Source organism: Penicillium vulpinum, assembly GCF_028829585.1.
Source record: "Penicillium vulpinum strain IBT 29486 chromosome Unknown utg000003l_segment0_segment0, whole genome shotgun sequence".
Lineage (NCBI taxonomy): Eukaryota > Fungi > Ascomycota > Eurotiomycetes > Eurotiales > Aspergillaceae > Penicillium > Penicillium vulpinum.
In genome coordinates this window covers 1,612,177-1,633,579 of record NW_026643243.1, presented here as the reverse complement: position 1 = coordinate 1,633,579, position 21,403 = coordinate 1,612,177, and the positions used below count along the sequence as shown (strand labels likewise).

General features: G+C 47.9%; 10 protein-coding genes across 10 annotated transcripts; 8 read left to right on the top strand and 2 right to left on the bottom strand.

The window, feature by feature from the left end:
• Window positions 1-491: 491 nt before the first annotated feature.
• N7479_005733 (uncharacterized protein) lies at window positions 492-5,080 on the top strand (the record flags this gene model as incomplete). Its single annotated transcript, XM_057253429.1, has 4 exons — window positions 492-1,022; window positions 1,091-1,270; window positions 1,323-2,283; window positions 2,415-5,080. 4 exons carry the CDS (start codon window positions 492-494, stop codon window positions 5,078-5,080), a joined length of 4,338 nt encoding a protein of 1,445 aa, XP_057107291.1.
• Window positions 5,081-5,664: 584 nt separating this feature from the next.
• N7479_005732 (uncharacterized protein) lies at window positions 5,665-7,197 on the bottom strand (the record flags this gene model as incomplete). The annotated part of the gene is made up of 1 exon (XM_057253428.1): window positions 5,665-7,197. One exon carries the CDS (start codon window positions 7,195-7,197, stop codon window positions 5,665-5,667), a length of 1,533 nt encoding a protein of 510 aa, XP_057107290.1.
• Window positions 7,198-7,738: 541 nt separating this feature from the next.
• N7479_005731 (fungal specific transcription factor domain-containing protein) lies at window positions 7,739-9,744 on the top strand (the record flags this gene model as incomplete). The annotated part of the gene is made up of 3 exons (XM_057253427.1): window positions 7,739-9,014; window positions 9,120-9,512; window positions 9,608-9,744. 3 exons carry the CDS (start codon window positions 7,739-7,741, stop codon window positions 9,742-9,744), a joined length of 1,806 nt encoding a protein of 601 aa, XP_057107289.1.
• A 50-nt stretch (window positions 9,745-9,794) lies between these two features.
• On the top strand, window positions 9,795-10,093 carry N7479_005730 (uncharacterized protein; the record flags this gene model as incomplete). Its single annotated transcript, XM_057253426.1, has 2 exons — window positions 9,795-9,831; window positions 9,948-10,093. 2 exons carry the CDS (start codon window positions 9,795-9,797, stop codon window positions 10,091-10,093), a joined length of 183 nt encoding a protein of 60 aa, XP_057107288.1.
• Window positions 10,094-10,329: 236 nt separating this feature from the next.
• N7479_005729 (metallophosphatase domain-containing protein) lies at window positions 10,330-11,223 on the top strand (the record flags this gene model as incomplete). Its single annotated transcript, XM_057253425.1, has 1 exon — window positions 10,330-11,223. One exon carries the CDS (start codon window positions 10,330-10,332, stop codon window positions 11,221-11,223), a length of 894 nt encoding a protein of 297 aa, XP_057107287.1.
• Window positions 11,224-11,984: 761 nt separating this feature from the next.
• On the top strand, window positions 11,985-13,441 carry N7479_005728 (uncharacterized protein; the record flags this gene model as incomplete). Its single annotated transcript, XM_057253424.1, has 2 exons — window positions 11,985-12,612; window positions 12,681-13,441. The coding sequence occupies 2 exons, from the start codon at window positions 11,985-11,987 to the stop codon at window positions 13,439-13,441; spliced, it is 1,389 nt and encodes a 462-aa protein (XP_057107286.1).
• A 682-nt stretch (window positions 13,442-14,123) lies between these two features.
• N7479_005727 (putative protein N-terminal asparagine amidohydrolase) lies at window positions 14,124-15,387 on the top strand (the record flags this gene model as incomplete). The annotated part of the gene is made up of 2 exons (XM_057253423.1): window positions 14,124-14,301; window positions 14,414-15,387. 2 exons carry the CDS (start codon window positions 14,124-14,126, stop codon window positions 15,385-15,387), a joined length of 1,152 nt encoding a protein of 383 aa, XP_057107285.1.
• A 2,084-nt stretch (window positions 15,388-17,471) lies between these two features.
• Window positions 17,472-18,399, top strand: N7479_005726 (basic helix-loop-helix domain-containing protein; the record flags this gene model as incomplete). Its single annotated transcript, XM_057253422.1, has 2 exons — window positions 17,472-18,003; window positions 18,059-18,399. 2 exons carry the CDS (start codon window positions 17,472-17,474, stop codon window positions 18,397-18,399), a joined length of 873 nt encoding a protein of 290 aa, XP_057107284.1.
• Window positions 18,400-19,343: 944 nt separating this feature from the next.
• N7479_005725 (uncharacterized protein) lies at window positions 19,344-19,738 on the top strand (the record flags this gene model as incomplete). Its single annotated transcript, XM_057253421.1, has 4 exons — window positions 19,344-19,358; window positions 19,408-19,448; window positions 19,507-19,575; window positions 19,648-19,738. The coding sequence occupies 4 exons, from the start codon at window positions 19,344-19,346 to the stop codon at window positions 19,736-19,738; spliced, it is 216 nt and encodes a 71-aa protein (XP_057107283.1).
• Window positions 19,739-20,054: 316 nt separating this feature from the next.
• Window positions 20,055-21,288, bottom strand: N7479_005724 (putative extracellular cellulase CelA/allergen Asp F7-like; the record flags this gene model as incomplete). Its single annotated transcript, XM_057253420.1, has 2 exons — window positions 20,055-20,465; window positions 20,524-21,288. The coding sequence occupies 2 exons, from the start codon at window positions 21,286-21,288 to the stop codon at window positions 20,055-20,057; spliced, it is 1,176 nt and encodes a 391-aa protein (XP_057107282.1).
• Window positions 21,289-21,403: the final 115 nt, after the last annotated feature.

Here is a 21,403-nt window from a genome sequence, read left to right as displayed (position 1 = left end):
TGTAGTTCACGCTGCTACTGCAAACTCCGACGCGCGCCCGCCCGCACGCTTCACGAGCTTGAACAATCCCAATCATCGCAAATAACAAAGGCGGCAAGTCCATAAGGTCGTCCGTACATCATTTCGAGGAGAAAACACCCGTGAGTACTGAAAGGTAGTGCGAATACCTATCCCCGAGCCTGTTCAAGTCTTTAGCTTTGTTCTCCAGCCTTCTTGGTATCGATCCGCCTCTTTCCTGTGCAGTATTGGGCCATTCTGGCCATCCCTTTGCGGCTTTGTGACATAGGCTGACTTCTTTGTTGTCGCCTCGGCGCACTGACTCCAGCAAACAGCAAAGCACCTTTCAGATCTCTGCGCAATCGACTTTGCCGCCCATCGCATATCAGAATCATCGACCCGAAAGTCTGAAGTCAACTTGACCGTAGAGCGAGCAGTGGGGCTCTTCCAAGAGAGGGCGGCCTATCCAGTTTATTCCGCTTTTTGCGGGCAGGATGGCTAGCCCGTTTAATCCTTCTGCTGGCCGTGGCCACAGGGGAGGCGCGCCGGGCGTGCAGGGCTCAACGGGACGGGGAAGAGGTGGGAACACTGGACATACGTCAACCTTTGTGTCTCGAGGGTCAGGTGCGCCTCGCGCAACGAGGGCTCGAGGGCGCGGACGAGGGGCACTGACATGGACAGCTCGTGGCCGTGGTCGCGGGGCAGGCGCTGTAAGCCAGACCGGGAATGGATCTCAACAACCTACAGAGGGCCCCAGGCCGGGTATCGTCAACTCCCCGTTTGTGCAATCAAATCAACAGAAACCTGTTGCATCACCATTTGGTGCTCAGCCCGCCCAGAAGTCTCCGTTTTCTAGAATCTTAAGCAACAACACTTCGGCTGGGAACACCACCAAAAACCCATTCGCTCAACCCACGAACACGAAACAAAAACCCTCGACAAAGTTTATCGGCGGGGGATCTAATACTACCGCGATTATGGAGCATGCATCTACGCTGAACACCTACCAGGAACGCTTTGACAAAGTCAGTCTGCTCTTCCTCGAAAACGGACAAACAACTACAAAGGTACCGGAGCTAACCAACTTTTGCAGCTGAAAATCGATCAAGTGAAACAACGCGAACGGGCGATCAAGGATGGCCAGATGGCAGATCCGAACCAGCCGACTTCTTTGAACCAAGCCATCACACCCGTGGGTACCTGTACCGGCATGTGCCCTGATTTTGAGAGGGTGGAGCGGATCGTACAGAAAGCGGTCGACAAGTGCGAAAAGGTAATGATGCGCCTATTGCTATTCTTGCCAACATGCTGAAACGGAACATTAGTATCATAACCCGTCAACCAATCAGCTGGAAATCATGGAAACCAAGATGGTGAAACGCTTTCGGCGTGCAGCAGCTGGAAATGACGAGCAGTTGCCCTCAGATATCCGGACACCAAAGACACTTTTGCAAACGATGAACTATCTCATCCGTTATGTTATTAATGGTGGTGAATCGTTGGCCGTTATCCACATGTTTGTCTGGAATCGAACCCGATCAATCCGAAACGACTTCTCGGTGCAGCAACTTACACACGAAGAAGATGTGAAGACCGCAGTCATTTGTTTAGAAAGAATTGCGCGGTTCCATATCGTGTCTCTGCATCTTCTTTCTAACCCGGCGAACACGGAGCAATTCGATCGTCACCAGGAGCGAGAGCAGCTCAACAACACTATGCTCTCTCTTATGTACTACTACGATGATAATCGCGAGCGTATTCACTTCCCCAATGAAGACGAGTTCCGCGCCTACCACATCTTGTTCTCTATCCATGACCAGCGGCCTGACCTGGAAGCCCGTGTCCAGAAATGGCCAGCTGCCTTACTCGCTTCACCTCGAGTGCAGGTGGCATTGGAACTCTTTGCCGCTGCCTGTAATACATGGGAGCCTCAAGGTGCGCTGGATTCTCGACGACCAAATGCAATTGCTCAAGGATTCTACACTCGCTTCTTCAACATCATCAATTCCCCGAGTGTGTCGTACCTGATGGCCTGCGTGGCTGAGGTGTACTTCAATCACATTCGTCAAACAGCAATCCGTGCCATCTGGAAAGCTTACTGTCGGACTCCGCTGTCACAGCAATCCAAAAATGATCATTGGACTGTGGAAGAATTAACCAAGGTGTTGCACTTTGATTATGATGAGCAGACAATTGAATACTGTAATGCACAGAGCTTACAGTTTGTGGAGAACGCGAGTGGTGGACTCTATCTTGATTGGGGCGATCGACCAGTAGACTCTGTTGGTAAGTGATGCCAAACGACAACTTCATCTCAGCCAATTTCGTTTCCTTTCCTTTCCCACCTCACTCCTCTCCATTGCGCCAATTCCACGATATTTTCCTTTTTCTTTGTTTTATGACTTACAATTTCCCAGATTTTGCACCTTCATCTGACCACTCTTTCTCTGAGACCTACGTGGAGTCAAAGCGCGCAGGACGTAGTCTCGTTGCGATAATTCTCGGCATGAACATCAGCGAAGCCGCAAGAATGGGCATGGTTGATCGCTCCCAAATACCTCAAAAGAGTGAAACCATGCCTGAGGCTGAAGATGGAGATCTCTTCGTGAGTGATGTTGATAATCAGACACCCGCACCTGTGGTTGAAATACACAACAACCTTCTTCAGGACACGTCTGCTTCTGAATTCCGGATCGCTTCTGAATCTCAGAAATCTTTACAATCTATTCCTGCAAGTTCGCCTTCCATGTTACAGCCAAACCAACCACCCGACGCCCCAAAGCCGCCAAATCCTTTCGCAGCAGCCTTTCAGCCATCTAAAATGCCGTCTCCCTCAAATCCATTCCCAGCTTCAATCCCCCCGGCCTCTGTTACGCCAGCAGCGCCGTCTCCTTTCACTTCTTCGTCAAATCCATTCTTGTCCACAAAAGAACCCGAGCCAAGCAAAAAGGCCGATGCCTCTGCGCTGACCACTAATATGACACCCTCGCCCTTCCAGACAAAATCCCCTACTTCTCAGCCTGACACCGCCGAAAAGTCAGCTGTTTCGTCTATCGGCCCTGCTGGGTCCTCGCCGTCCGCTTTCGCCTCTACGTCTTCCTCTTCCATATTCTCAAAGCCGGCGTACGCAAAACCCAATATGGAGACAGCCGTAACAGCTCCTCCAGCATCTGTGTTTTCAACCCCCAGTTTCTTCCCTCCTGCATCGTCGACTGCAGACAAATCCGCCTCTGTGTTCCCAAATAGCCCTTTCACTGCGCCATCTCCATTCTCCTTCTCTAAGCCACCAGAGCCAATCCAGAAGACAGAGACATCGGCGTCGGTTTCCACCGCACCATCTATACTCTTCAAGCCCAGCAGCTTGCCTCCTGCATCGTTGACTGAACCTAAGAACCCATTCGCGCCTTCGGCATTCTCTGGTGCTAACCCCTTCGGTCCTACATCTATGTTCCCAAAGGCAAGCACTGAGATAGAAAAACCTGCTGTCGATACCCCTATCCAGCCTACCGCGTCCAAAAGTGACGCCAAATCCACGCAACTATCGATTGCATTAAACAATCCTTTCGCGCTTCCGAACGCTCCATCATCTGTTCCAGCTGTGGGCCTGGGAAGCACTGTTACCTCTGCTACTCCATCTCCATTCCAAGCTATCAAAGGCAAGGAACCTGCAACTACGTCAAGTTTCGGGCAGCCCTTCTGGCCATTTTCGGTGAACAATGCTAGTACCATTTCGGAGTCTTCGAGCGCGGCTGCAAGCCAGTTTCCAGCTACTGGCTCAATCTCTGCAGTTCCCAAGGTATCGCAGCCAAGTCAGAAAGCAGACATCCCAGCAACTACTGCGCCCACCCCCGAGAATCCACCGTCGGGTAGTCTCCAATTACCCAAGCCGAGTGAGACTTCGATATTCAGTCACTCCGTTCCTGCACAGGCCCACGCACCTGGCTCACATCCTATCAACGGCTCCGCTTCAGTTTCAGGTACGCGTCGATCTGTCTCGCACACTCAAGCGACTGCCTCTTCATCTCCCCGAACTCTCTTTGAAGCACTGCGGCAGCCTAAAATATTTGATACCACATCGAATGCATACTCGCCTAAAATGGCAATTACCCAGCCGCCAAAGCCCTTGTTCCAAAGCTCAGAATCCTCAGGGGTATCAGGACAGCAGGGATCATTGAAACGACAGCATGAGTCCACTGATGCAAATGCATACAATCAGCACAAGAGGCGTTCATCGCTGAAAGGAAAATCTCCTGCTGCAGCGCCTGATGGATCATTCAAACGGTCTGTGCACTTTGAAGAGGCAGACCAAAAAGAAAAACCTCTGACCCAGGAATCGCAAGTGTCTTCGGTGGACAAGAAGGCTAAAGTCCCCAAACAGAAGCGAGAGCTGGATGATCAGACTGAGCCCCAGCCAGAGGAACAAGGCCCGAGTACTAAGGTGCCCAAGCTTTCTACAGGGGACGAATATGTCCCTTTCAATTTCTCCGTCTACAAAGCCGAAAACCGCCCCATGCCCAAGCTCCCGATCTTGGAAAAGCTGGAACAAAAGCTTGCACAAGCCCAGGCCTTGTGCGAGCCGAGGCCTCTGACCGAAGAACAACTAAAGTACATCGAGGAAGCTCGACTGAAACGGGCTCGCCAAGTCGATGAGGACGAGATTGCCCTATCCCGAGCACGGATATTGGCCGAGAAGTTGAGAACCGGCCCTGGCATTTTCGACGGTTGGACTGGAAGAATCCGAGAGCCATGGCATGAGCCAGACTGGAACCCCATTGCCCGGATCCTGGAAAAGTATCACGCCCGAAACATTCCCCAGCCAACTTCTTATTCACCACCCCGTCTGACACTTAATCGCACCCCCAGTGGATACGAGGTCGCTTACGCTCCTGATACCCCGGACCGACCTATGTCCCGCACTGAACAACGTATCCGACGCACTGGCGCCCGTGGACTTGCACATTTGCCCCTGGATTTCGAACGTTATAAGCGAGAGAAAGAGGAGATGGCTAAGAGCAAGAACGGAAAGAAGGAGAATAACGAGAAAGAGAAGGAGGATGAGGAAGATAAACACGTGTCTTCCTAGTGGTTTGAGGTGTACCAGGCTTTATTCCCGATGTTGGGATTATCTCATAGTGTATCTCACACTGATTTATTCTCGTATCATGTGGGCCATGAAACTGAGCACCTGCTTACTTTCCAGGCTCATCTCATGTTGCATTTCGCGGAGTCGTTCTTAATGATTTCTTTGTTTCCCAATGCACATTAGCAGCGAGAATTTATTCATGTCTTCGATTATTGTATTTTTTTTTTCTTCGTATACGGCCTGACTTATAAAGAGGGGTTATATCCCTGAAGCTGGAGGCAAGTCCATTCACCTGGCAGAAAATGTGCAACATCTATTGATCTATTATAGATGTATCTTGTCGCACCGAGATAATACCTCAAATATCGCATGCTAGATATTGAAAAGCAATTTTATTCTACGGATCTCAGGTATGTATTTCCAATCATCCCTCTAGCTTAAGAAGGGGAGAAGGACACCCAATGGTTCAAGAAAATATGTCTATGCCACTGTATCACTCCGTATGTGGTAATGAGAAAGACTCGAAAATGGAATCAGGGTGTATATTTAATTTTTCAAAAGCTGGCTATGAACAAAGCAAGCACCTAGACTGGGTGTTCAATCTCCTGAACGGACGACGTCTTTATATCATCTTCTGCACCATATTCCTGCTCGAGGACGTGATTTTGCCACTGGCGGACTGGGACTTTCTCTTTGAATAGCTGGCCAATGTCGTTGTTTGTACGACCCGTTGTTTCACCGACACAGAACCAGATGTATAGCAAGCAAATAAAGCTGGTTCCACCAAAAATGAAAGTCATCATGGGCCCCAAGTTGGCCGAATAGTAGATATAAGGACAGACAAAAGTGATCAGCCACACGGTGAAGAAGAAGACACCCATGGCACATGCAGTAATCTTGTTTCGGTTTCGGCCAACTGCCATTTCAGAAGATATGGTGTAGGACAACGTGCCAATGGAGAAGTTGAAGAAGACGATGTTGATATATGCGAAGACAACAATCACAATTCCAATGCTTTGTTTGAAAGACCCGTCTTGACGGGTAGTCCCAAGTCCACCAACTGCAACTAAAGAAAATAACATCCCGCAAGTGCAAAATAGCAAATTTGTGCGACGCCGAATTTTGTTGCCGAGTACGACTGAGATCCCGACTGCGATGATTTGCAGAACGTATATGATGGTGTTGATGGTGAAGGGCTCGCCGACACCGATTGACTGTGCGAATATAACTCCGTATGTATACCAGAATTGAATGCCGTTGATCTGCTGCACGAACATTGCGCCGCAGGAATAGAGAAGCTTTCGCCGCTCGATTGGGTCTTTGAAGAGTGATGACCAAGATGATTCGGATTCCATCGCGCGCTCCTTGTCAACTTGTTCTTGGATAAGTTGTAGGTCCTGCGCTGGATCGTAATTTTCCATCCGATAGATCTTTCTCAGAGCTGCCTCGGCAGCTTCATGTCGACTTTTGGCAACACACCATATAGGACTCTCCGGGATGAATGGAAGGAGGATGATCATGATACCCGGAAGCACCATCAGTAGTCCCATTGGAATTAGATACGAGGACTGGCTGTCGATGCTTTGTGTGCCTTGTGTAATGCATGCTCCGACCAATTGGGAAATGGATTGCATGAATTGAAATGACATGAGAGCAGGCCCACGAATTTCAGCCGGGGCGATTTCATTGATATAGATCAAACAAGTGGCTGTGAATTGTCCAATTCCGAACCCAATGAGAACTCGGCCGGCACAGAATGCGCCATATATCCCGAATGAGCATAGTTGAACAAGAGCGCCTGCAATGATGCAGATTGAAGCAGAGTAAAACACTGCTTTGCGGCCCCATGCATCGTTGATTGGGGCTGTTATAAGGGCACCACAGAATTCACCTGCGTAGATCACTGACGCAGTCACAGATAAAAAGGTAGTTTCTAGGACATAGGTTCCATTTTGATCTTTGGTCCCGTAATCGTGGATGAAAGGTTCCATACCCTGGATACCAGTGTAATAGATGGTGTCATAGCCGTAACAGAAGGCCCCGAAGAGCGAAACAAAACAATAAAAGAGTGGCCATTTGTGTCGCTGCCAATCTAGGTCAATGTTGAGGATTGTCATTATGAGGTCTTCAAAGATACACAGGTGCTCGGAAAAAAATTCGGCTTATTCTCTATTTATGAGAATTTGTCCCCATATCCCCGTGGGGTCCCCGGGATAGGGACTTGGGCGGAGTTGCTCATTTAGGAAAGATGGTCACCTTCGCCTTGCTCGTGGTAAACCGCTATACGGTGGCAACCTTGGGAGTTACCAGTTCCCTTGTGGAAGATCGACTAGAGAGCTTCATCTTCTACAGCTACCAATTCAATGATGAAGTAATGCAAACATAATGATACTTTCAAATTGCTGCAGGCAAGCTGCTTCTTAAATATCCTATGAAACTCTTGTTGTAATAGATGTACGCAGTACTAGCCTAAAGAGGTAATTTTCCCGCATTGGCTTGGGCGGAGTGACCTAATTAAGAGATCTTCCCGCACCTGACAGCCGCGGAGTAACCCTTCTATGACTTTTCCGTAGGCGGGCAAAACAATTTCGGTCAAAGGTGCTAACTGTGTTGAAACCCGATATTCTTTTGCATGATCAAGGATCCACAAGTATCAAGATGCGAGGTCTTCGGCAGAAGAGGCCGGTCTTCACATTTGTCGCAACCGGGGCTAGTGGTCTTCCTCAAAAGCGCAAACAAACTCACCATGCATGTCAAGATTGTCGGAAACGCAAGAGGCGTTGTACCCACCAGGAGAGTCCTATACAGCCATCAGAACCCGAAATGATGTCACCTGCACACACCTCAACAGCTGCTATCACACCTCTGTCGTCGTTAAGCTCCAAGGTTTTCGACACAACCACACCACCCATCGACAACACTGATGCAGTCAGAAAAGAACAATCCCCGTATCCAGAACTAGAGGGGAACTCTCGATTCATTGGAGATTTAAATCCCGAAGGCACCTTGCTGGTAGCTGCAAGTCCAAGTGGGAGTACTGGAACCGCCAGGCAACATGATGTTGGTGTCTGGTTCTCTGGCAAATCCTCCAGAGGAAGTGGCGGATTTTCCCGACTTGCAGTCAAGAGCCCACGATCACAATTTATCACTTCCCCGGATCCTTTGATATCCTCGGTCTTTTTGCCTCACTTGGAGGATCATTGTCTGGGTGTTCTTCCTAGTCCAGATGACTTGGCCGGCCTCACTCACATTTATCTTGAACATATTCATCCCGTTTTTCCAATACTGGATCATGAAAGGTATCAAACTATGCCGTCTGATTCCCCCGAATGGGCATTGTTATCACAGGCAATATGTTTCGCTGCTAGTGTGAGCCCAAATTCGATACAATATCTTCACTTGCCTAAGATGGACTTTTTATCCCGCAATGAGTTTTCTCAGACTCTCCTTGGAGTAATAAGAACATCATTAGCACTAGGCCTGGTGAAAGATAAGACTGTGCTCATTCAAGTGTTCGCTTTAGTCTCACTATTCACACAATTCTCCGGAGATCGACAAGAATCCGCCGAGTTTTTCTCTCGTGCCCTCGCCCATGCGCATACCATGGGCCTACACCTACGTGGTCAGTCGAATTCAAAATCTGAATCCAACTCAATACGTCTCTTCTGCTGTATATATGCTCTGGATATTCTCAATGCAGCATTTCACGGAAGGCCTATGCAGATACATGCCCGAGATTTCGGTCGTGATCTCCATTCATGCATTGCAACCCAGGAAGGGTGTTTTCAGCTCTTTTTGCGCACAATTACCTTGATGGATCGAGTAATTGAGCTTTACCGACCTTCATCAAACGCTGTATGGGAAGATGGATTTCCTTTGTTCGAGGATGTGTTGCAGAAACTTGACGCACCTAATATTCCGATGCATTTGATTGGTAAGTCCACCCCAACATCCGTAGTACAAGTTTCAAATCTAATCAATTCAGCAACAATCGAAGTTTTATATCATACGGTTGCCATACTATCTTGTCGCTCAATAGTCCCTGACGATCATTCTCGTTCCTCGACATCGTACATGCGCCAAAGCCTTTCAGCCTCGAGGGTCACAACCATCGTAGGCGATGAGTTCCGCAATGAACTTTCTCTATTTCCGATTGTTCCATATGCAGTCTCGCAGTCTCTCCGAGTGTCGTATCGCAGTCTACAGCAAAGCAACACGTCATTTTTCCGATCACGGGCTCGAAGGCAAGTGGCCTCGAATTGCGATATTCTGAGAGAACTCGGAGAAACCTACCATTTGGCTTCACTCATGGCAGACTTGGGAGAACATCTTTTACGGGAGTTTGATGCTCATCAGGGCTCAAGTTTTCAAACTGATGCTGCCGTACAGCAACATCCAGAGCTGCGTGCCTTTTCTACTCATATGACCACTGGTAAGCGAAGAGCTTCTTTGTATTTTGTCTAATAATAAGCTAACTGCCAAAAAAAGAAAGTGCATCCGTTGGTTTCCAAAATACCCCTTCAACAGACTCTCAAAAGCCAATTTATCAGCCGTACCATCCAAATATGTTTGACCCAATGTCATCCTTGGATATCTTCGAGAACTTTGAACATGAGCTGGCTATTGAGGCTATTGTCGGAGGATTATCTCACGAATCTGTCTAAAATTTGATACCTGTGGATATAAAAAGTGATGTCAACTACGGGCACACTGTATGACTTGCGACACACTCTTAGACTCAACTGCTTTAGGTAAGTGTATGGCTAGGCGCAGTGCCCTATATATATAAGTCATTACTTTCAATAGACTAGTTAATTAAACGCGGGCTGCCTCGTGGGTCTCCAGCAATTTTGAATTTTCTAGCTAGTTAAACAGGCGGAGATTGTCATATCGCACTATGTATATCGGGGCCTGGAATATCTGAGCGTAATGCTCAGATATAGTGGTCTTTTTGGCCTAGTGTGTAACTCGCCAGTCCAGGGGCAGGTTGTAACAGATGAACTAAAAGAGTAACGCAGAAGCGTCAAATTTCAGCCATGATCATAGCCGAGGAACTTTAGCTACTATTCGTTCAACCATGGATGTTTCAATTGTTACATTAAATTCTACATGGTTATTATGTGCATAAGTGGTGTCTACGCAGAATATCGTACCTACCAAAACACGCAAATATTGCACAACTGAACAAACTTGGAAGGTTCTAAAGTTAGACCATTAAAAATACCTACGTACGTGGGCTCCAAGCAATCATGTCCAGCCTCAGTGACCTCCTTGATCGACAACCACCCACACCGTGGCAACAATTTCTGACCCAGCCTTGCGTCTTCCTCGCGCAGAAGCTGTATGCTTGGCATAAAACTATGCCCGGACAACCACCTACAAATCCTGTTTCTATTATCTGCGTCTCTGATACTCACAACCGTCAACCCAGCCTTCCGGATGGAGGTATTCTCATTCATGCTGGTGATCTCACACAGTCGGGCTCGTCGAAGGAACTCCAGACAACACTCACTTGGTTAGACGCTCAGCCGCATCCCACTAAAATAGTTGTTGCCGGTAACCACGATCTGCTACTTGACGCAAAGCGTGATGACTCGGCCCAGGCTATCGCTGAGCGGGTCCAGCTTGACTGGGGTGAAATCATTTATCTGGAAAACAAGGAGACTACCGTTTCCTGTGCAAATGGTCGCCGGCTCAGAATCTACGGAAGTCCTCTTACTACACGCAATGGTAACTGGGCCTTTCAGTATCCTCGCAATCAAGACCTATGGGCTGGCTCGGTGCCTAGCGGGATTGATGTGCTAATCACTCATGGTCCGCCACGTGGCCATCTTGACTTGCTAAATCTAGGCTGTGATCACCTATTACAGGGGATATGGAGACTTAAGCCTAGACTGCATGTGTTTGGACATATCCATGCGGGTGCAGGCACTGAATGGATCTTGTTCGATGCACTCCAGGAGGCGTACGAGCGCACCGTCATTGCCCGAGGGGGAATTTGGAATATTCTGCTTACTTTTCGCGATTTTGTGAAAACAAGTTTCAATCCGAGTGTGGAGGCAAGATGCTTACTTCTGAATCCAGCCGTAGTTGGAGGTTTGCGGGATGATCAACAAAGACAGCCTATCAAAGTTGTCATTTAATGTTGCAGTGCCTTGAATTTCCTATATTTTAGCTTATTGCCGTCAACAACCTTGCAGAAGATACATGTCATCCTTTTTATCTTTTCTTTGCCTAATTTTTCTTTACTTTTGTTTTTAGATAGCCCAGCGCCTTTGTAGTGTATTTAGTAGATGATAAGGATACGACCTCTAAATGACATAGTTAAGTGCTATTTGCGGTGGCCTTCGACTAGACATCTTATGCCAGATGCTTGGACTGTAAATCTTCTTGAACTATCATATCATTGTGACAGATACTAGTCACTTGTCGTCATCTTTCCATCATTATCGCTCTATAGATCAGTGTAAGCAATATAACGATACCCTTGAAAAAGATATACATCCTTCACTAGGTATCAAGTAGATTGTCATCAATGCTAACCTCATGTAGATCATTTAAAACTTTCCCTACACACTTATATCGGACCATAGATAAAATTCATACTATATAGTAAACGAGAAGGAGTGGAGAAGAGACAGAGAGCGGGGCGGTGAATTGGTATGGTCAGCCAATCATAACACCTGTTGTCCAGTGTCGCTCCATCGTAATCCGTACATCCATGTATGTCCTGCTATATGAGAGCGCCACTACCTAGACCTACAAAGCTCTTGGGATCACATCCTAGTAGCCAACAAATCACATGGTACAATCATCCTAGTCAACTTGGGCTGCATCGAAAATTCACGGCCCCCTTACAAGGGCGATTCAAAGCTACTTCTTCAACCAACCACGCCATCATACCATGGCACGCTCCGCGAGAATATTGGCGAACCCTGTCCACTTTTCGACATCATCTCGACCTTCAATCCTAGTTTACCGATCCCTATGGCGTAGGCAGCCTGACTCGGTGACTTTTGCGCGGCTGGGTACCACAAAGGCTGGGACGCGCGTTGAGTATAATTGGATCGAGGGTGTTGAGACACTTGAAGAATATCAGCCTGGGGGTTATCATCCCATTATGATCGGTGATGTGTTACATGGCCGTTATCATATTGCAGACAAACTTGGCTTTGGGGCCTATTCAACGGTTTGGCTTGCCCGCGATGCTCATATGAACCGATATGTCACTCTCAAGGTCAGCATAGCCGACTCAATTCAACATGAGACGAAGGTTCTTCAGGCTCTGTCTGCTCCGCATCCGTCGTCTTTGCCGATACATTCTGGTCGTGGTTTAGTACCTGTTTTTCTAGATGAATTCGAAGTGCAAGGTCCTAATGGAAAACACACATGCTACACAGTGCCTCCTGCACAATGCAGCCTTAGAGAGGTCTCCCTTAGCCGTCTTTTCCCACTTGAAGTTGCTCGAGCACTATCATATCGGCTCGCACAGGCAGTTGCTTATATACATTCACAAGGCTACGTCCATGGAGGTTTGTTATGACCATGAGTATCTATTCAGATACCAATTAGCTAATAAATAATATCTCCGGTGATTTAGATATTCATTTGAATAATATTTTAGTCAAGCTCCCGTCAAATTTCGATGGGTTTTCTATCAAGCAATTTTATGAAAAATACGGCGAGCCTGGGACAGTGCCTATCACACGATGTGATGGAGAACCATTACCCCCTAATGCTCCAACCAAAGCTGTTGTGCCACTATTACTGGGGAGATATGCAGAGAATTTCTCATTATCCGACGCTCACCCGCTTTTAAGTGACTTTGGTGAGGCGTTTTCCCCTGCTTCAAAAGCTCGTCTTGGGAAAGACTGCCATACGCCAATCGCGTTTCGGGCTCCAGAAGCCAAGTTCGAATCTAAAGTCCCGCTCGGATATCCCTCAGATATTTGGAGTCTAGCTACGGCAATCTGGGAGATTATCGGAATGAAAGCCATCTTTAGCACTGAATTTGTGCACGAGGATGAGGTAGTGGCTCAGCATATCGATGTACTAGGACCTATGCCATCGGAGTGGTGGCAGCGCTGGGAAGGACGACCCCGATTCTTTGACGAGGATGGAAATCCAACGAAGCGCTATATGGAAAATAAGTGGCCTCCGTTTGAGGAATCATTTGAGATCGGTGTGCAGAAATGGAGACGGGAGATAGGAAGCGAGATTACGGAAGACGAGAAAACTGCGTTTCTGGACTTGATGCGCCGGATGTTATCATTCCGGCCAGAAGAGCGACCGACTGCTGAAGAGGTTCTAATGTCAGATTGGATGGCCAAATGGGCATTACCTGATTGCAAGCGGAGCTGAAGGCGTAAAACCTATATTGGGTGAGCCAATGTTAGATGACCATATATCATAGACAACATCAACATCATTGAAGGACAAGTCCTCTCAAGAGCCAGCCAGCAAGCGAAGTAAGTTCATATTCCTAATATCAAGTACGTACAGAATTGCACCAATCATAATTCAATATGGCGATGTACGATGCACTTGATGCTTGTCATAGTCTATACACCCCTACCGCCTTCGAATTTACTTTGTAGTCTTGAAAATGAAAATTCCAGCTCAAATCCGTGGACAATACACTGCTTATGTTGGTAAACCTAGAAATCAAGGCGGATAACTATTCACCCCTGAGGCATCAACTTTCATATGACCCGCGGTCCAAAACATTGCTCTTCCATCCAAACTACAACCATACCCTGAAGTAATTGCTCCTGTCTCAAACTCAAAAATCACAGTACACAAACAATCTTCTTGGTTATATTGGGACATAGTTCAAGATTCAGACCTGCCCGCCATAATTCTGGCAAAAATCCTGCCCCACTGTGTCCGTGTTGGGACCAGAAGACACGAACTTCATACCTCGACCACGTCAAAAACACTATTGGTTTCTGACGCGTCTCTTTTACGGTTCACTAAGAAACACCCTGTTACACGTGTGTCGCTTCTTAGCTTCAGAAACTTCTCAAGCTCGTCGTCTCACAAGATGAGGATTGCAACCCTTCAATTTGCGCCGAAGTTGGGCGATCTCAAGGGCAATATTGAGAAAGCAAATGCTTTATTGAAGACCGGCAAGACTATTTCTATAGATGGACAAGAGCTCGGGATTGGAGCTGATTTGTTGAAGCCTGATATCTTGGTGTTGCCCGAGTTGGCGATGACAGGTACGTACCTACGTCCACGAGTGTATACTAAACAGCATGAACCCCGTCTCCTCCGAGCCTCTAAAATTCGGCTCAATTTGTGGGAAATCTTCACTGGCTAATGAATGACCAGGTTATAACTTCCCTTCTTTGGAAGCGATCAAGCCATATGTCGAGTCAGTTGGTGACGGTCCTTCTGCCTCGTGGGCGCGTGAGACTGCCAAGCGCTTAGGATGCAAGGTCTGTGTGGGATATCCGGAGATTGAGAAGGATTCTGAAAGTTCCGACAAAATCACATACTACAACTCACTTCTTGTTGTTGATGAGAACGGCGAGTTCATCCTCAACTACCGCAAAAGCTTTTTGTATTACACCGACGAGACGTGGGCGGCTGAAGGTCAAGTTGAGCGAGGCTTCCATGAGCTTGAATTTGCCACTGAAGGCAACCTATCTTCCTTGACAAATCCGGTGCACCAGGGTGAGCAGGTTCTATCCGAGAAAAAGCGGGTCGCGACTTCGCTTGGTATCTGTATGGATATTAATCCGTACAAATTTGAGGCGCCATTCGACAAATGGGAGTTTGCAACTCGAGTCCTTGACTCCAAGTCCCAGCTTGTAATTCTGTCCATGGCCTGGTTGACCACTCTGAGCCGGGAAGACCTCGATGCCTTGAAGGATAAGCCTGAGATGGATACTTTCAACTATTGGCTTCAACGGTTCTGGCCCCTGTTGCAAAAGAGAATGAACCACGAGGTGAATCTTGACGGCGGGAAGGTGGCAGATTCTCCGAAGAAGATCGTCATTGTCTTTTCTAATCGGTCGGGCGAGGAGCCACCTGCAGATGATACCAAGCCACCGGCGCGATATGCGGGGACAAGCACTATCATTGCTGTGACGCAACGGCCCTCTCTCTATGCTGCGGAGAAGGATGCAGGGTCAGGTGGGCACACCCCTGATGGGGAAAGTGGGACAGAGGATGCGGGAATCCCATTTGACGTCAAGATACTTTGCTGGGATATGTTAGGCGCCGCAGAGGAAGGTATTTGTTTTGCGGATACTACAGCAGATCCACAAATGGTATTTGCACTGAAAAAGGCGTCTGAGTGAGGGGGCGCACTGGACGCGTCAGACTATTCCACAGATAATGAAAGAGTCTATAAACAGATCAAGGGTCCACCCTTGCTACATGACATTAGAAATGGCATCTCGATCACCCGAGTCTCTGTGATACCTCCCAATCCCAGAATATACACACTAGACTATGTATATTTCCCATTGTTATGACGATCTTCCCTGCAATAATGGAAACTCCAAAGTCCACTGATTGCCACAGGCGCATCATGTGCGGGTAATCCATGTGATGGGGGCCTCAAACATGATGACATATAGAAGAAGATCATCGAGATCGTCGCAGTCTTCAGGCCAAAAGCTCAGATACTTAGCTTAATATCGCCTCGAGGTGGAATCCTGAGGTCTCATGATCGCTCCGTCTTCACGTTCATCAATATGCGGGAAAAGTACCAGGGAAGACCGTTTTGGATATCCGATGCAACCCTTTGGAGAGATAATGGTGTGAAGGGCTTGGGGAATCCTATTCCAGGATATTGAGTCTGAAACATGTGATTCACCTCTCCCCCACCCCAATGAAGGATCAGAAGTAAACCGCTGAGCACTAGAAACACTGTATCCTGTACGCTGGGTGCATTGTAAGAAGAACTCATGTTATATCATGATCTAGACCAGGACACCCGCTAGATAATGCAAGACTTTGTTTTCCATCGCTACCACTCTTCTGGGATATTCCCCTGCTGTATTTCCTGATTCAGTTGAAGGGGGTATTCCGTAAGTACACTAGTGGATCTAGCCTAATCACTTGCAGGAAACAAGGACGGACATCGCATCGGATCAATACCGGGTATATTCCATATGGTTAGTAGGCTTCTAGTGTGTCTAGACTACGCCCATATACTTGCTAATTGTGTAGAATTATGAAGTTCCTTTGTATCCGACGGTCCGACCCCCTCCTCGTAGTGGGTGAATAGAGCTCATGATTGGCCCCTAAGATACCCTTTCACGTGATCTAGGAATTTCCCCTCCGAGAGCCGCCAGCCAATTAGAAACCCAAGAAATAGGTGTGCAGCAGAGGGGCACGGGATGACTGCACATGACTTCCGATGAGAGATTGAGGCGTAAAATCTATTCAAGCAATTTAGTTGGTTATCTTCAGCTCCTGTCGGTTTCTTTTTGGTCGTGTTTGCAAAATTGTCTAGACCTCTAGGGTTTCCAGGCGGTATGCGGTATGATTACGTCAATGTAAGTTTTTGAATAGGCAATATCAGGTGATTTATTGCGCTATTGGTCGTTCTGAACAGCCGGATTCAGCGCGACTCCTCCTCTTGACCACCTCCTTGCCACGTGAGCAATCCATCTTGACTTGTCCGCTGCTCTACATCTTCCTAAAGAAACGCGTTTTCTTATTTCTAAATTTACCGCAAGGTATATTGCTAAGTCGTTTGCATATCTCGTTATCGGCTTCATCAAATTTTCAACTTTCCCATTTTCGCGTCCCAATTTCGAATTCGGGGTTTCGCAGACAACGTGACCTGCGTCTTGTTGTTGTCGGGCAGGTGACTTCCTGTCAGGTGATAAAGAGAGATCATCCCAAGGTACGGCTCCATCAATACCCCATCTTCATCCAGATTCCCCCATGTCATTGCACATCGCGTTGTGATGCTCATCGCAAGTGGTGCCCTTCACAACGGTGCCCCCCTGTGTGACCTCAGCTTCCTGCGAGCCACCATGACGCGTTCCTGATGTCTCCAACCCCGATGTTTCAAGTCGTCGCATTATATGCGATCGCTTGACAACTTCACTGCCCTGTCGTAGAACTACCCCCACTCACTGCCACCCGCCAGAAGAATTCTACTGGTGGTGGACGAGTCCGATGTGACCGGTATTCCTGGGGTGCCTTACGAGCGCGTCGAATGCACGCGTCTATTTACTATGCGGGGTGCCCACTGATCTTCCCGAGAGGGACTTGATCTGCCAGGCACCAACTTACCGCAGGCTGCATTGATGTCTCCGATCATATTGTTCTCTTATTCTTTGAGACTTGTTTCACTTCACTATTCACGTATTGGCTGCATGACTAACCACGACCACGAATAGGACGATCAGCTTCAGGGCTCAGCATGTCTGATCCTACCATGAATAGCCCTGATAACAGCGCACACAAGCGTAAGAGAGAGGGCTCTGAGGATCTAGGTCCCGACCCGCAGCGTCTTAACCGCTCTTCCCACGGAAGCAACGGCAGCATGGATAACCATCACAACTTTGGCCATGGAGGGCTCAGCAACTACGACCACGGGCTCCCTAACACTGGGGCTGAACTCAACATTGATCAACAAATTCTCCAGCATGTTGGTCCGCAGAATGGCCTGTCCGACGATAATGCATTGACCGCCAATGCCAAAGCCGCCTTGGCTGCACATACTCCTCAACACAAGTACCCTCCTCCTCCCGATTCTGGTTTCGATGCAAGCAATCTTACCCAGGGGTTGTCCTTTGCCGATGAGATGAACCAGACTCCCATGGGTGGTGGCCACAACCACAATTCAACTGCCGCTGCGGTCTATGCCGCGCGCGAGGCTCAGAGTATGAACCAGAAGCCTACAGTTGGTTCTCCCGAATGGCACCAAATTCGCAAGAACAACCATAAAGAGGGTAAGAATACCTTTTCAGATCGAATTCCTGTTTCCATACTGACTTGTTCCCTTAGTTGAACGTCGCCGCCGCGAAGCTATCAATGAAGGTATCAACCAGATTGCTCGTCTTGTACCGAACTGCGATAAGAACAAGGGCGCGATCCTCCAGCGTGCCATTGAATATATCCTGCAGCTCCAGGAAGAAAAGAAAAACATCGACGAGCAATTCGAGAAACACAGTCTCACTGCTAATCATGCTATTGCCGAGATCAGCGGCTCGAACTCCAAGCTCAAAAACGAGGTTGCCCGGCGCAACAACATTGCCTTGAAGTGGCTATCGCGTTGCCGGGATGCCGGCCTGGACTTTGATGACTACGAGGAGTCAAAGGAGCTAGAGTCACTGGAGATGGATTAGGCTCATCGTCCTTATTCTTCTGCATGTGCTACGACTTGTTGCGTTCCGGAGGTCAAGACTTGAACATACCCTCATTTCTCTGTTTTTCGAATCTGCTATGCCGCTGTTAACAGATCTTTTCTCTTACTATTATGTTTCCTCCAATCGATGTAACCTCACCATGAACTTCTCATTACCTCTGTTTCCTCGCAATGCGGTCTGCACCTGGCATTCTGAGTGTTACATTTCCCATTAGGTACCCTTGCGACTTATTTGCGCAATTTTCTCTTCTGTTGCTTACCCTCTTTGATCATTCTCTGCTCACACATTTACGGTCTTTGTACGCTACTCGGGTTTTGTTTTCTTTTTTATTCCCTTTCATCATTAATGGATGGTGTGCTGGCGAATCTACGGCTGGGATGGGTTTGCCTTTGAATGGAGCTGCGGGTTGAAAGTCTCTTTTTTCGAACTGCTTTATTATATCTCTCCTTAGACTCACTCTGTAGAAATCGTATGTTGTACACCCAAGCGTCGAGCTTTACTAAGTCAATATACAACATAAGCGGATGCCGTAGATCGGATATTCGCAATATTTCTTGTTTCATCGACGTAGGGAGGTCTAGACTAAATAGCTGATGTGATATTTCCCCCAGGTTGGGCTTAAGCAGGTGGCTGTACAAAGATGTACCTCAGTAAGATAGTAACCAACTACATGCAGGCAACCCTGAAAGGGAGCTAGTACTGTGTATCTAAGGCGTCATGGAAGTTTCATTATAATAAACTGATACGATGTAATAAGCCACTGAGGTCAAGCAGTCGGACTAGCGGGAGATAACACAGCCTTGATCAGCTTATGAGGCTACCCCTCTATGATGTCAACGTTGGAATCCACCTGGACATCTTTTCTACTTAATCCGATCTAATTTCTCTTATTTTCTTTACAACTACATTTCTATCATTCGAACATGCCTTCCTACGTTGTGAGTAATTAACACTTTCAGAACATACACATCTTGCTAACCCTCTTAGATCACGTGCAAGCCAGACGCTACCGACGACCAAGTTCAGGCGTATGCATCTCACGCTAATATTTGAGATACACTATGCTGATATATGGATGCAATTTAGCGTCAAGGATCATGCTAAAGAGCAAGGCGGCAAGATTGGACACGAGTACTCGTTGATCAAGGGCTTTGCGTGAGTTGTTTTGACACTCTATCGGTCTTCTTCTGGTGAGGGATGGCTAATTCTCGGCCTTGATGTTCATAGTGTTTCTTTCCCCGATGATTCGGTTCAAAGTCTGGCCGAACACCCGCATGTGGAGAATGTTGAGGCTGATAGTGAAGTGAAGATACAATAATTGTCTGTCATATGTGAGATTTTGCCGACAGCATACATAGCAGGAGGACAAATTACCGTGTTGCATCATAGCTCTATTTAGGTTGTGAAGTATACAATTGAGATTCTACCACCCGAGTACGAGATTATGATAGAGAGTAAATGAGCTATTCGTTTCAAAGAGAGAGTGTGTGTGTGACCTTGTAAATCGACATTGCTATAGATTAGTTGCAATGGACTAAATAACCTGCAACACAGGAATCCCCTCACCAAACCACCTCGATAAATATTATCAACAGAAGAAAATAAATATAAAGTTTCTCCACTCAACAGCAAATTTACAGGTTGGACTTAGCAGTAACCTCACTGCCGGACCCAACACCGACGTTATTGACAACAACAGTGTTGCCACTAGCACCGGTAATACGCACATCAACAGTGCTAGTACCGAATCCAGCAGAGTTCTCAAAGAAGTTATAGTACTGGCGTGTGGTTCCCTGCCATGTGTTACCGCCATCAGTGCTAACCTCCAACGAAGTCACAGGCTCGTTGGCATTGACAACCTGCATCGAGAACCAGTAGGCGGATGTGCCCTCCTTGTTCTTGAGCTTCAGAGGTCCATCCAGATCGCAGGAAACATACGACCAGGTGGTCTGGATGATGCCGGCGGAGATATCTGAGAGCTCGGCGAAGGCATCTTGGAAGAGGTCGAGGTGGTTGCTTTCGCATTCGGGGCATTGATCGACGACCTGGGTTGAGTTAGAGTTGGTTTGGGATGGAAGAGAGGGGATAAGAAGCTTGACTTACCATTGCCTTGATGGAGTTACCATTGGGTCCGGTGACGGATACACAGGCACCGCAGTTCGCTGCGTCATCCCATCGCTGGAGGGACAGAGCTGTGCCGAAGAGGTGGCTCGGGAGGGTGTAGCCGGAGAACGAGCAAGTGCCGCCGCCAACATTGCCACCGTAGAAAGTAGCTTTGCCAGGGCTTCCGTTGGAGGAACCGGTGGAGGCAGATTTGGTGGAAGAGGAGGAAGAAGAGGTGGTAGAAGTGCTAGGAGCTTCGACGGTAGCTTTAGTGGTGGTTTGCTGGACGGGGGCCTTCTCGACGGGGGCCTTCTCGACGGGAGCCTTCTCAACAGGGGCTTCCTCAACGGGAGCCTTCACGACTGGGGCAGCAGTAGTTTGGACGGCGGCGGCAGTCGTAGCTGATGTAGTGGTAGGAATAACCACAACTGGAGCAGCCTTCACTTCTTCGGTCTCGACAGCAGCGGCCGAAGTGGTCGAGGTCTCGATTGGGACAACTACGACGGAAGTCGTAGACTCCACGGCAATGGAAGTAGACGATGCGACCACTGCGGGCTCAGTTGAGGACGAGACAGTAACCGGAGTAGACGACGCGATAGCTGTAGATGATACAGGGGTCGCAGTTGCATAGATGGTCTTGTAGTAGACACTCATGGTGTAGCCCTTGGGACAGTATCCGTCATCTTCACGGGTGCCCAATGGACCAGCGGAGACAGTAGCAGCGCTGAGAAGAGCCGCCACGGAGGCTAGGCGAAGATACTTCATTGTTGGATTTTTAGATGGAAGTAAATAATGAAGTCTGGAAGACAAGGTATTGAAGATTGAATGAATGAATGTAAGTCACAGATTGACTAAAAATGATCGGACGTGCAGGTGCACT